At 41.6% G+C, this 14347-nt stretch overlaps 2 protein-coding genes across 3 annotated transcripts in view; one reads left to right on the forward strand and one right to left on the reverse strand.

The window, feature by feature from the left end:
* LOC138631932 (acyl-CoA:lysophosphatidylglycerol acyltransferase 1-like) overlaps positions 1 to 14347 on the reverse strand; it is a 191940-nt gene that overhangs the window by 85180 nt on the left and 92413 nt on the right. The window contains exon 1 of one of the 2 annotated variants that reach the window (XM_069717135.1): positions 12082 to 12091. The exons of the other annotated variant lie outside the window; for it this stretch is intronic. The gene's annotated coding sequence lies outside the window, so the exon portion shown is untranslated. Of the gene's footprint in view, positions 1 to 12081; positions 12092 to 14347 lie in introns of those variants that run through there. 2 annotated transcript variants of the gene reach the window in all.
* The window catches only part of ppp2r5a (protein phosphatase 2, regulatory subunit B', alpha isoform), a 37395-nt gene that overhangs the window by 18257 nt on the left and 4791 nt on the right, over positions 1 to 14347 (forward strand). The window contains exons 3-10 of the mRNA XM_069717138.1: positions 4489 to 4590; positions 4698 to 4790; positions 10157 to 10287; positions 12001 to 12060; positions 13086 to 13194; positions 13573 to 13626; positions 13787 to 13837; positions 13926 to 14045. Coding sequence (XP_069573239.1) covers positions 4489 to 4590; positions 4698 to 4790; positions 10157 to 10287; positions 12001 to 12060; positions 13086 to 13194; positions 13573 to 13626; positions 13787 to 13837; positions 13926 to 14045 — 720 coding nt within the window. The remainder of the gene's footprint in view (positions 1 to 4488; positions 4591 to 4697; positions 4791 to 10156; positions 10288 to 12000; positions 12061 to 13085; positions 13195 to 13572; positions 13627 to 13786; positions 13838 to 13925; positions 14046 to 14347) is intronic.

Below are 14347 nucleotides of genomic sequence, written 5' to 3' on the forward strand. Positions count from 1 at the left end.
TCCTTTGAGGCCATCAAGCCAATTAAAAATAAAACCGATCAATTATACTCGCACTAATAAATCGCACTCAACAAAAGCAAGAAATATCTGTTGTAGTTATGTTGTGGTTATTATTCAAATCAGGAATGCAAACTGTTTTAAAATGTGCTTTGATCGGACGCATCTGAAAAAAGTTTTTCAATCATGAAGGAGCAGAAAAGTGCACAAATAGACACGAGTAATTTGAAAAACAAAAAACAAAGTTGAAATGTTGAAATTACAGCTAATTAAAGACAGCAAAAATTTGTATTAATGCAATTCAATCAGATTAGTAGAATATTTCTTTCAAGAGTCATCAGAAAAAAGCTAAGAAAATAGGGCTACTGGAAATAAGTCACAGGCCATTCACTGGATGATGAGCCACTCTGAGGCTAGTGCAGGTGTGTTACTTGGAATAGAGTAAATACACAACTCCCGCAGGTGCACAGTCATCGTCAGGGGTCTTTCCTCATAACCTCATTTGTCTACATTAGGCTGCGTATCATGGAGGAACAGGGGTTGAGATTAACGGAAAGCCCGGTTCAGAGCCAAGTGTCTGGGCTACCGACGGGCCTCTGAATGAGGTTAGACAAATAGCAGCTGCACTTTCAGAAAGCTGGCTTGATAATAGCTCTCCTGGATACTCCATGCTTGGCATCACATGATAATGAAGAGATGAGTGTTTAAAGTGCTGCCCATTATTCTGCAGCAGTGAGGACAGCTTTGATCACTGAGGTTGTTCGGAGTACCAACAGGAAGGTTTCTCATCCACGTGAAAGGACTTTTTGCCTCTTTTGCAAACGCTATAATTAGTGTTAGTAGTATATTATCGAAAATCTCTTCTGTCAGACGGTGTTGATTGAATGCCGCAAAGTCTGTGCCAGTGATAATAAGTGTGGCAAGACTGTAGGTTTGATGAAAACAACACCCACGATATATAATTCCCATTTTGTTCACTTTTTAATTTTCACCTTTTGCATCTTTTTTTTGTTACTGCTGCACTCTCCGCTTGCACTTCTTCGCACCCTCTTCACCCCCCGCTGTCATATAATGTGTTGCTGGGTATTGGTTGCTACTCGCGTCACCCTCAGACGGACCCGTTTACAGACCATCGACGCTCCGACATTGGTTTCATCTGCAGCTCTGTCACGTCACTATATTTAGAATCTTCCTACATTAACTGTCACACACTCTCACAAATAACTGTTTCCTTTTGCTCCTCCATGAAGGTTTCTCACTCGCCTCTCATGTTTGCCATCTGCCCACAATATTCTTTCTTGTTTTGCCCGGCTGAAGTTATTTTTCATTATTGCGAAGTGACTGGGGGGAATTGATGAAGCATGCCTGATGCTTGTGTGGTGAATAAGCCACGTAGACGGCGTAAATCGCAGACAAATGAGTACCAACTATGGAGCCGGAGCTCCTCTGTGGTGGTAAATATGTTGAACAATAGCTACACCTCACTGGCAAGACCAGGCATTCATTTGGTTCTGATTATGCTCTTGTCTGTTGGTTCTGATGTTTTAAGCATTTGGCTGAATGTCATGTCTGGCAACCCACTGTGTGATCTGAGTCATCTGGTTAATGCTCAGCCAATGATGCGCCTCACACCAGGAAAAGGAAAATGAAACAGAGGTTATTCATCTGCCTCATCAGCTTCTGCAGATGATAACGTGGAGCCATTACTGTGGTGCAGAGGGTTCACTCGGTATAACCTGACGACTTGTGATGCATCCTCACATCACGTCAAACGCTTTGTTCTCATTCATTTATTCTTCCTTTGGGAAACGAAACGTAAACTTACTTAATGTAACAAGAGACGGACTTGATCGAGAGTCTGCCCGATATGCGCGTGTTAAATGCACGTCAGTGGTGGTTCAGACTGGTTGAAGACACCACTAAGACCATCAAATAGGATTCAGGAAGTCTCATTGGAGTAACAGAATTATGTTAAATTAGACACATCACACCTCACTGAGAACGTGATGACCAGAGGTGAGTTGACGGATTGAACTTAACCTCGTTTGTCTGTCACCACGTTCAGGTGTAAAGTATTTGTAGGAGTGTAGTGAATGCTTTAAATGTGTTACTTTATTTACGCAGTTGTCGCAAAGTGCTCCTTAAAGCAAACAGCCTGAAACTCCAAAGATATAATTACTCTGTTAAACCTGGCAGGCGGTCAACAGGTTGTGCCGCTGTTTGGCTAAACGCTGGATGAGACGCTGGATGTAAATGTGTTTGAACTCTGTACGCTCATTATTACCAGATGGTGTTTTCATCAGTTCAGAAAAAGCCGCCCAACAGTGTGAGACTTCTCTAAAGTAACTGGAAGGACACAAGCAGGCAAGTAACAGCTTCATAGACTAGCAGTGTTGAGCTGAAGGCCTCATTCGTCCTTGACTGCTCACTGAAGGTGATTGGCTGCAACAGGAACACGACACGCTCACTACCATTCCTTTCAGCTGATAGTGAGATCTGACTAAAATAGTCATGTGAAAATCAAAGCTGAATCACCGTAGCAACCTAAGCATTCTCCCTGATTTCACCTGCTTCCAGTGGACACTTCCAGCAGAGCAATCTCTGGATGGGTCCAGGATAATCACCACGACTTTGCAGAAGCTGCAGCCAAAACAAGTCCCGTAAAAACCTGCAGTGAATGAATGATTCTGTCAAGTCAGCATAGATCCAAATTTCAAAAGGAACATATGGACAATTTTTGAATCAGTTTCTTGAACAATCTGGTCTATGAGTATAGTTGCCAGCGAGTGTGAGTTTGTGAACAGCATGTGTTCATTGTGATAAAACTTTAAAGGGCTTTAACACCAAAAACAGCTGCACTCTGAGACAGCTGTGCAGACAGACAGAGTGCTTTACACTGAGTTTTGCGCTATGCTGTGCAACCAAAGTTACATTAAACCTTGACCTCCAGTGAGATTTTGACATTGACGAGAAGAATTGTGGTAGAGGTAATTTTATGCATCTGTGATTCTCTGAACTCCGTATGTCCGACTATGGACACTCGAGGTTTAAAGGTCTGACTGTTGGCTCCACCTCGAATCGAGTTTGCTGTCAGATCTGGCATTGTGTAACAAGCTTTAATTAGATATGTTTTAGTAGGACGTCTATTACTGTTTATGACTTATGCTGCCTACGATTGCAAAATTACACTGAGAGTAAAGTTGTTCTGTGGATTCCTCCGCCTGACAGAATTTGGGCCGCTGTCAGGTTTAAAATGCCTTTGCCGCATTCTCCTCCTATTAGTGTCAGTTGGATTTTCCAGCTGCCAATAGTTAATTTGATGTTGTCTTTATCACTTCAGCATGAGAGTGTGCATCCAATCACATAATGCTGGCGTTTCCAGCACCCTGCTGCTGTGCGTGTGTCACTCAAATTTACCCTGGCTAAAAATAACAAGGTGGAATAGAGGTGGCGGTGACCTGTCTACAGCCATTGTCTTCGGTACAGAATTTTAATTGGGGGTTGTGACAGATGCAGAATCTGTAATGGTTTTTTATCACGCGCCTCTCTGATCCTCAGTTGAATTTAACATGCTCAGAAATAGTCCAGAAACAAGTTGCTGGTATGTTTGTGTTGGCGCTCCTTTAAGTTTTAAGTTTTATTTTATCTCTGGGAAACGATAACGGCTGCTTATCACAAAAAGATGGCCATACAACTCAGAGAGTGGATTACAGCATCTATTTTGGTGCTTCGCTTCGGGTGTCTGAGTTGTCTGACGTATATACAAGTTAACTAACCAAATTCATTAAGAGGTTTGTCATGCTCTAAGAACACTACTCATTTACTCAACACACAGAGTACGGGATTTTAAAAAAGGCAAGGGAGGGTGTGGGCAATATGAATAATTGTAACAATATTAGCAAATATCGAGGAATTGAAGCCAGAACAAGTCTTTAATGGTAATTTACCGACATGGCGTTGAACTCGGGTCACAAAGGGGAAGGGATCTGTGTTTTTTACAGCTTGGTGAGGTGCGGCGCACAACATACGTCACATAGTGGGCAGAGCTGATTGGTTAAAGGCTGCTCCAGTAGTTTCAAGATTAGCCCGAAGTCTACACGCATTAGGATGCAACAACTGGAAACAATCCCCGATGGCCAGACTCGTATATTCATGCAGCGAGTTTGTGTTTGGTCATACCAGGCTCGTCGAGGTTAGTTGGATGTCCTGAACAACCTTTTGTGGAAAACTACAAGTCAGTCACTAATTGGTTTCATAGATATTGTCTTATAATCTTTCATACAAACAAGACAATGTCCCTTTTTTAAGCAAATGCTGCGATTATTTCAATTTATCCCCTCAACTGTCCGTTCAATATTTCTGCGTGTCAAGTAAAGGAACTTCTTGATTATCTGTGAATATTTTCCAACTGTATTTATTTGCTCTCATGGGATTTTAACCCTGTGTTTCAATTTTTTCGACTATTAATAAGACTCTTATTTTCCCCTGCAGATCTGTACCAACATTTTCCGGGCTCTTCCGCCAAGTGAAAATCCAGATTTTGACCCTGAAGAGGATGAACCCACTCTGGAGGCTTCATGGCCTCACATACAAGTACGGATGTGATATTTAAGCCTGTTTGTTCCTCTACAACTTAAACTGACGTATTTGTGTTATTTGGTAGTTACAAAGTACATTTTATTTTTTGTTATATCTTCCAGCTTGTCTACGAGTTTCTGCTGCGCTTTTTAGAGAACCCAGACTTCCAGCCCAGCATTGCAAAGCGACATATTGATCAGAAATTTGTTCTACAGGTAGGTGTATTTTGCTGATCACTTTCAGCATTACTCGGTTGTTTCATGATATTGATTGTGGAAATGTCTCAGAAGATTCCAAATTAACCTACAACTAAAATTCCACCATTCTCAATACCAAAAAACAAACAATTAAAAGTATCACAAGATAGGCTAAACCATATAATGTTAGACTTTGTGAGCATTGTGTGTGCAGCATTACTTCAACAAATGCAGGAGTTGTAATTCAAACAATAACGAGAACATTTTAAACTTTTAACAGGAACATTTTTAACATGAAGTTATCAACTGAAACTCACCAAGAATTCTGTGTGCTGATACAGATGTCTGTCTTTTTTCGTATCTGCACAACAATCCAAAATCAAAATCTAAGTTCACCAGCTTCCGGTATGCTGTTTCTGATTAGTCAAACCATTGATACTCAGCAGCTCATCACCATCTGTCCTGGCTCTGTACCCACCTACTGCAGGAATGCTTCACTTCTCGCGAAGCAGCAGCTAACGTCGGACCACAAGGCCCTGGAATGTTGGCTGGGCCACATCCGAGGTGCCTGGTCCGACTTTTCCATGATGTGAGTGTGCCGTTGGGGAGCTTTAAATAGCTGCCTGTTTACTCTCCAGGAGCAGAGAAGTGGAGTGCGGTTGAAGCAAAGAGAAACGAGGTGGAGGTTTGGGTGGCAATAAAGGCGGGGAACGAAGGACTGTGACGTGGTTAACTTCACTTATCATAATACTCAGAGCATAGGAATAGGTTCTCTGTGATGTTCTCAGAGCTCAGCGATGGCCAGAAAAGGCCAGAGGAGGCAGCGCTTGAGTTGTTTGCTCGAGGGTGTTTGACTGTGGGGAAGGTGGAGAGTGGTGGTGTTGGTTTTTTTGTGTTGTTTTTTTTAGACTTTGTCCCGAAGCACTTTGCACCTGAAATACACACAAGACAAACCCTGCTGTGACTTTTCTCACTATTGGTATTTGAAGTATTTCTGTCATTGCATCACTGTAATGCAGGTCCACCCTTTAGACATGGGTGTGTCCAAATGAAGCGTAGCAGCCAACAATAAGAAGTTTCTATTGTCAACTTTGATTTAATCAGTGCTTTGTGAGTCTTGTTCGTAGCATAGATCTGATTAGATGATGCAAAGTCGTTACACCAACATACAGTAAAGTCCTAGTAGCCTGTTTTTCCTCCCTTCCAGTTAGTTTATGGCATTTTGTTTTTGAATCTTGAGTAGCTCTAAAACACTCACTGCTCCGGTGCTGCTGGATCGACTAGTGTTTAGCACAGCTGCTGCGGAAAACAGTCCTCATCATGGGAAAACGAGCATATGTGGAGCTAAGAGCAGAACATGTGGTCAGACACGCTTTTTTTTGTCAGGAAAACACTTTATGGAGTGTGTCTGTATGTTGGTATGAGTTTTGCAGGAAAAAGGGAAACGAGCAGGGGATTAACTTGCAGGGCATGTACGTACAGTGAGCAAGCATAACACAAGACCACCTGCTTAATATAGCTCACGACCCCCTTGTGTCCCCAAAACAGCTCTGACACATCAAGGTATGGACTCCACGAGACCTTTGAAGGTGTCCTGTGGCATCAGTCCTGAAGATATTGTCTAAATTTAGATTTCCATTTCTTTTTTTTTATTATAAAGCAGGTCTAGGTCCTATGTAAATACTAAGAAAGTGTCAAAACACTCCACAGAGAAATGATCTGTGCAGTTTGGGCTTTCATGCGGTTGTGATGTCACAAACTCTTGCTCATTTGTGAGTGTCATATGTCCACCACCAGCACAGTGTGAACATGATGCAATAATCTGATATCCTGGTTAGCAGCTCCTCGTGGCAGCGCTGACAACCGATAAGGACATTTAATCACCGAGCAAAATGGCATCACATAGAGGTCCAAAGTCACGCAGCATTATTCGAGTGCTATCTGCCAACACGGTTTGTGGCATCATGCTTCATGTAGCACAGCTGACCCTCCGGCTTTAATGTGACATTGTGCAGCCAGTGTCAGTGAGAGCCTGAGGTTATATACGCAAATGGAAAACTGCTGTTTCACTTGCAAGTCATTACAGCCAGGATTATGAACACTCATATTTTACTGTACATACACGGTGTTGTTGTCGTCACATGGCTGCTCTGGTTGTCAGAGCAGTATCTCAGCCAAGTTTGGGGGGGAATTCAATTTCAGAAATGATCTGGTTATTCTTCATGTCATAACTATGAAAATATGTTTCTTCAAACATGGAAGAAGGATTGTGGTCTCCTTAATTTTTGTTGTTTTCTCTATATTTTAGTGGACCCACGGTAAACAAATAGTTGTGCTTTATGTCAAAATACACACAACATTTAGCTCAGTAATGACGTTTTTTTTAAAATCTTGACTAAAAGTGAAAAATTCTTCCGTGCCTAATTGGTGGTCTTGGGAACATGTAGTGCTCACGCTCCACAGAAAACTCAGAACCGAGTGTGACCTATTGGGATTGAATATTGACGTTGCCTCAGGCGCAAACAGCATGTCTGACTTTATAATCTGGCACTTTATGTTTCATAGTAAAATGGGGTCCAGTGTCCATATCTCATTTATTCTTTTTTAATCAGTGCAATTGAGAGATCCGAACCAAAATGATGATGAATTTTCTGTCAATCATCTCATTTTTTCAGCCCCTAATGCTAATTTTACCCTCCATGGAAACAGAAAGCATTGTTAATATTTTGATATATGGATAAATCTTTTACTACATACACAATACAATTCACAATACAGTGAATGAACTTTTATTTTTTTGGTAGATATAATAATAGATGGAAACATCTCTGGTTTAATGAAATACCTGACAAAGCAAGTTACTTAATCACATTAACAAAAAAAAAAAATCCTGTAAACCCGATATTGGCTATAAAGTAATCCTTTGAGTTAGTTTGCAGCTCTGCACACAATGTCCCGATTCCTCCAAAGAGATTATGGATTGCTACCTCGGTTAAATTGGTACGTCAATATCTTAGACAGCAGACAGCTGTTTAAACCACACAGACATACTTCTGATTATATGCAGTGGTTGATTAGTGCTCCAAGTGTGTTCCTGTCCTCTGAGCTTACTGGTTCCTTCTGCCTGCTGCAATGAGCAGAGAAATAAATTCAATGACTTAAAAGAAAACAATGCTGTTTTCTTCCTCATGTAGGATACGTATACTATATTTACTTATAGTCTGGTATCAATCAGCTTGGTGAAGACAATTTGGTCGGTCGCTGTCCTTTCAGCTGCTCGGGAGGCGGCAGGACCGAGACGCAGAGCAGATGCTGGATTGAGCTGATCAAATGTTCCAGTAGCGCTTGCAGACTTCTCACGTCTCGATTTTAACGTGACTTCTCAGATGCAGCTTAAGGATCTCTGCAGAACTGGGAAAAGATGCACGAGAAAAGAATAAGCAGCACTTGAAGCGTGTTGAAAACTGCCGGTGTGATGCCCTTGAGCAAAACCTATTGTGGCTCGACTGGAGCTGCTCATTTACAACACGGAAAGACTGGTTGCACTGTTCAACAAGCTGAGATGAATACGAGTCCGCGGTGTAGGAGACGAGCACGTGTGCGCCAACATGATGAAACCCTTTTCCTGGATATACGCAGGGTTAAAAATAGACTGTCAGGCCTGTCATGGAGGTGCTGATCGCATGCGAGTGGAAGATGAGCATCACGCCCTGAAGCTGATCGACGTCTGAAAACACTCTTTTCAACTCGGTCGCATTGGCTCGACTCATCATATGTTGCTGCAAATAGCTGCTTTATACCACAGGTTTCAAATCTATTTACATTACAGAGCATTCAGGCAGATGAAGCTTATAACACAGTAAAACATGACTGCTTACGCAAATTACTGCCTCACAGCTACTCTGGTAAACTTGAGTGGCTATAATCTATATTTTCTATACTGCCTACGTATCAAATGAAAAAGTCAGTGTGAAATGTTTTGCTCGTCGTGATGAGGAAAGAGGAATCTCACCTCAATCTACAGTTATCCTCATCTTTACAGAGTTTTACGGCGAGTGTCAGAGCAATGTTTTGCTGATCAGCCTGCGGTGTTACTGTTTCAGTTCTGCATTTCTCTTTTTGGTGAAACCCACCGTGCTCCAGCTGCTGAGCATCAAACACAGCAACTAGCTGGAGAAAACACTGGAGCGTTTATGAATGGATAGTGTTGCTCTGTAAAACAAGCAAGTGTTTGCTCGCAAAATACTCGTTTGCATCCGCCCGCCTATTGCTCACAGCCTCGGTCTTCGCTGTGATGGTGTTCTCCCTGTCCGCAACCTACGATATTTGGTGGTCGCTGCCGGTTGGTTCAAGGCCGCTCCAATAGCTTCAAAACGAACCCGAAGTCTACACCCGTGATTATGCAATAACTGGAAACAATCCTTAATGGACCATAGCTAGACACATATAGTCATGCAGAGAATTTGGGTCTGGTAGAAATATAACATGTCCAATATATGTCATATATATGTATATATGACTTTTTTTCCGTTGCTTCAAGGTAGCTAAGAAAAAAGAGTCTGTTATTGCATGTGTAAGATTTGTAAGAAAAATCCTCCTTGCTTGCTGGTCTTTGTGTTCAACTCCTCTTCACTGTTAACCTCGGAGTGGGCAATCTAGAGAAAATGAATGTCTTCTCCCAGCAGTTTTCCAACATTGAGGGTCTCGCACAGCGTTTTATCATGTCGGCACCCCGACCTCCTCAAGTAAAAGAAAAAATTTCCCCTCGGGGATTAATAAAGTATATACCTACCTACCTACCTACCTACCTACCTACCTACCTACCTACCTACCTACCTACCTACCTACCTACCTACCTACCTACCTAAAATCCGCCCACAACAACGTCAGAAGGAAGTCTTACAATTTTCTGAACTATAATATCGGGCTCATTAAGCCACAAAGACACATTGAATGAGTCACCTAGTGACTGCATTCATTTTGAGATGAAGTATGTCTTCAGCTCAACAGTCGACTGATTGATCGATTACGTTGTATTCTGGCTTCTCAATTATTTATCAGAGCAGCACGTCATAGTGTTTGACAGAAAATTGTCTGCCCCATTAGTCACCAACACAAACCAGCACAAAACCTTCACAAATACATTTTAAGATTCATCAAAATATTCAAATTCGTCTGGTACAAAGTTAAATTCTTTATATGTTAAATTCATTGAGTTGAATGCTTTAGTGGTGAAGAGTAGCAGTGAACCGTAATATACTGTAGATACAGTGAACCTTGAGAATCTTCCCACAGTACGGTAAAGATAGTTATTGATTTGTCACTTAAAATACTTCTTAAATACATCCGGACTGACAACTGTATTTTCCTCTCTGGCTTTGCAGCTGCTGGAGCTGTTCGACAGCGAGGACCCGAGGGAGAGGGACTTCCTGAAGACCATCCTGCATCGGATTTACGGAAAGTTCCTGGGGTTGCGAGCCTTCATCAGGAAGCAGATCAACAACATTTTCTTACGGTGAGTTGACAGCAGCCAGAAAACATCGATAATTTCGTATTACTTAATAAGGAATCGTGTCCTCGGGTTCTCAGTTTTGCTCCTCCCAGCTTGTCCAAATATGGTCACTTCTGGCCCCAAAAAACTAAGATGGCAAATAGAGGCTTCAAATTGGCAGTTCGTAAACCACTGGGTCGATTGCAGCTTGGTGATACTTTTCAAATTGGGGCAGAGTTTGTAGGGTTGAGCGTTGCTGGTCAATCAAACACAGACCACACAACTTGTGTACTGCCTTGATAATGACACAGCGCAGCTGCTGCTAGCAAAAGGTCATAATTTCTTGTTATGCTTATCAATGCTTAAAAAACCCGGTCAGCTTCCTGACTACTTTAAAAAAAATTAAAAAAAAGAGAGAGAGATAAAGGTAAAGTGTATATGAATGTGCTGAGAACACAGAGACAGAGTGATGGTTTAGAGTCCAAGCGAGACAACCAAAAGAATTTAACTTTATTTCCTTATTTTGTTTTATAGCGGATACATAACCATCAGACTCAGAGTTGATTGTCTACTTTTGGTTTTTAGTGTCTCCTTTTATTTCAGTAATTACCTCCAGTTCAGACATAAAATACAAACTTGTCTTAGTGTTTCCTCATGCATAAAAGCTTTTGGTTTTTGACTCTACCGCTGTTTTAATCTGCCTGAATTTAATGGTTCTTCAGGTGCAGTTGGGACTTTTTGGTTCCCACCTTTGTTCCCGAGTTGGATTTCTTTGGTATCACAGTTACTGGAACTGTTTGGTCCAGAAAAGGTTATGACTGAGGATGAACTGTCTTCATTGTGGTTATAAAAGGCAGTTTTCCTGAGGGAGTTCTGGACCTCTTTCCACTCAGAATCAGTTTACATCTGCACGGACAAATGTCTTCCATCGACTCAAGCTCTGGCCTGTAGTTTCCGGTCTTAGTTTTCAGATGACCCCAGAATGCACATTATGGGCTAAAATTAGATGTTCAAACCATCTTAAAGATTATTTTCTCAACAGACAGATTCACTGTAACCTTCTTGAAAACAGAGCGGAAACACAAATGTTCAGCTGGAGGCGTCACTTACTCGCAGCAGCAATGTGTTACGTCTTTACTGCTCCTGTTGCTGCGTGACAATGAGCTTTAGATGATTGAAACAGGGGACACTTGATGTCGTTTCCAACAGGCAAGGTAGCAAAATGGGTGCACCCACTTTGACCATCTGCCATGGAGGATAAAAATAGTGCCACAGTTGTCAGGCTCTGTCTGAACATACCAGGGCTGCACAGCTAAATGGAAATGTGTTACCAAACAGAGGAGGTGAATGATGTATGGATCATTAAGTTACATAAGAGCCTTTTGGTCTACAGATAAATGTGTTTATTTTTTCCCAGATAATTCTTCTGAGTTAAAGACTTTGCAGGCAGGTGATCCATGTTTCCTGAAGGCTGTGATTCAGTGGCAGCGCAGTGCAAGCAGACTGCTGGCTTCAACTTGAATATAACTCAATATAAAGGGGATTTTACATGATGAGTTTTGAGGTCTGTGTGTGAGATTTGATTTATACAACCCAGCTCCTGAATCAGTGACACTGTTTAAAAGGAGCACATTACTGGGCGCAGCATGAATCAATTGTTCTGATCAGTGCACTTTGCTTTTACAGCTGCGATGTGTTTCATAATTTCTGTCGTCAATGTGTTTGTGACTGTTGCAGGTTCATTTATGAAACTGAACACTTCAATGGAGTTGCTGAACTGCTAGAGATTCTGGGAAGGTGAGTAACAAAAGTTTAGACCAGAGCTGGTTATTAGATTATTTATTAATTGATTAGTTGATTAATCTTATCAGTGTAAACACCAAACATGAACTGGTTACAGCTTCTCCAATGTGAGAATTTCATGCTTTTCTTGTCCTATATGACAGTAATCCGAGTGTTTTTTTGAGTTCTTTGTTTGATAAAGGAAACTATGATAATTTGTCAACGTGGGCTCTGGGAAATTATGATATGCAGAGTCTAAATAAAACCTCAATATATCCTTATAATCCTGGAAACTCAGTTGGGCGTCAAAAATATGAAGTGCATTTGTCCTTTAGTGTTGACATTTTGTAAAATTTGTATTGTGTATGCTCACAAATCAAAATTGTTTTAGTCTGTGAGGTGGCTCTGAATGGATGTAACCAGCAGTATCTTACATCCAGGCGTCTTTCTGTGAGTTTTACTGCAGGCAGTTCAGGGTTTGAGGTTTTAAATCGGTTCGTGCAGATTGTTACGTTTGTCCGATGACGTGGACGACTTGTGCTCTCTCACGGACCAAAACTGAAATGCCCCTCAGGCTTCTTCTCTTCTGTCATTTCCAGGCTGTGATTGCAACGAATTCTCTCCATATCTCTTTTCCACGGCGCAAACCAAATATTCACAGCCGTGCTCTGCTCGGATCTCGCAGTATTTGGTTCATGCTGCGTTTCAATGATGCCTCTAACGTGCAGAAAGGAGGGAACTGTCACAGATACAAGGCCACTGAGCAGGAGAGTGTAGATCACGTTGAGGAAAACTTTGCAACACAAATTGTGATTGAGCATGGGACCGTCTACATGTTTCACCAGCCACGTTCACAATAAACCAATATCAGGTTTAGGGAGGTCCAATTATCACAGGCAGCAGCTTTGGGTTTCTACCCATCCACTGCAGGTCCAGCTATGCTACTTTAAGTTAATGCTACTACTGTTAATATGTGGATAAATAGTGGAGCTACTGAGCAGGTGTGAAGCAACGTTGTCTTGCTGTGTCTCTGTTTACAGTATCATCAACGGGTTTGCGTTGCCTCTGAAGGCGGAGCACAAGCAGTTCCTGATGAAGGTGCTCATCCCGTTACACACAGCTAAAGGATTGGCTCTTTTTCACGCGCAGGTATAAGACACGTCACTTTGGTGTTTTTTGTCTGTATTTGACTTCAAATCCTCAAACACTTTTTCATATCATTGCACAGGAAATATGTGTGAGCTATTACAGCTGTTTGTAAGAATTGTCTCTGCAGGATTTAGCATGTCAGTGGTTTAATGTCTCTACTGTAGCACCTTCTAGTGGCTTGGAAATGAAAGTACCTGGCTGATTGATTTTGACTGTTTTAGTCCATTTTCAGATATGCCAGAGGGAATTGATTAGAATAATACATATTTAACAAGTGATATCTTTTCAGACGAGGTTTGCGTGATGCTGTCTTTCGTTCAGTTTGTGTTTTTTACATTCTGTTCTCATTTCCCGTTTTGTTCCTTCTGTGCTCCTCAGCTGGCCTACTGTGTGGTCCAGTTCTTAGAGAAGGATCCTACGCTCACAGAGCCGGTATCTTTTCTTTCTTTTTTTTTCATCATTCCTCCCACTCAAAGGCCTTCAGCACTAAATTTGTCTACACTGCGGAGATATGTGTCGTGGGTGCTAGAAAGCGCCCACTCAAACAGGCATGAGAGAGAAATTCTCAATAAATGTTCTGTTATCTCTGCAGGTGATCCGTGGTCTGCTGAAGTTTTGGCCTAAAACCTGCAGCCAGAAAGAGGTAGCCTATAAATACACTGCACACTTATATCAACTGTCAAATGCATTTGAATGCTCTGCATCATGCGACGCACCTCTTCTCCAATCAGGTGATGTTTCTGGGTGAAATCGAAGAGATTCTGGATGTCATTGAACCAACGCAGTTCAAAAAGATCCAGGAGCCATTGTTCAAACAGATCTCTAAATGTGTGGCCAACCCACATTTTCAGGTACATTGACAACAAACAAACAAACAAACAAACAAACAAAACACAGTTTGCTTTGAGCCTCAAATATTCTGTAGTGTTTGTCTATATCAATGAGGAGAGGCTGAATAATAAATGCACCTCCTCTGATGCAGCACATTTGATGCAACAACACAAACTGCATCCTTGAAAAATGACCGTCAAGGTCAGCCAACACCAACAAACACTGAACATTGTAACTTCCATGAAAGTTATTGCGGTTATTACCTTAAGCTAGCTGTGCCTAGTAAATCAAAAACTGAGTGTATTTTCCTTGTGCAGTGAAG

Source organism: Brachyistius frenatus, unplaced genomic scaffold (assembly GCF_029030835.1).
Source record: "Brachyistius frenatus isolate BFR_SWC_R1_liver_20210118 unplaced genomic scaffold, ASM2903083v1 Contig_169, whole genome shotgun sequence".
Taxonomy (NCBI): domain Eukaryota; kingdom Metazoa; phylum Chordata; class Actinopteri; family Embiotocidae; genus Brachyistius; species Brachyistius frenatus.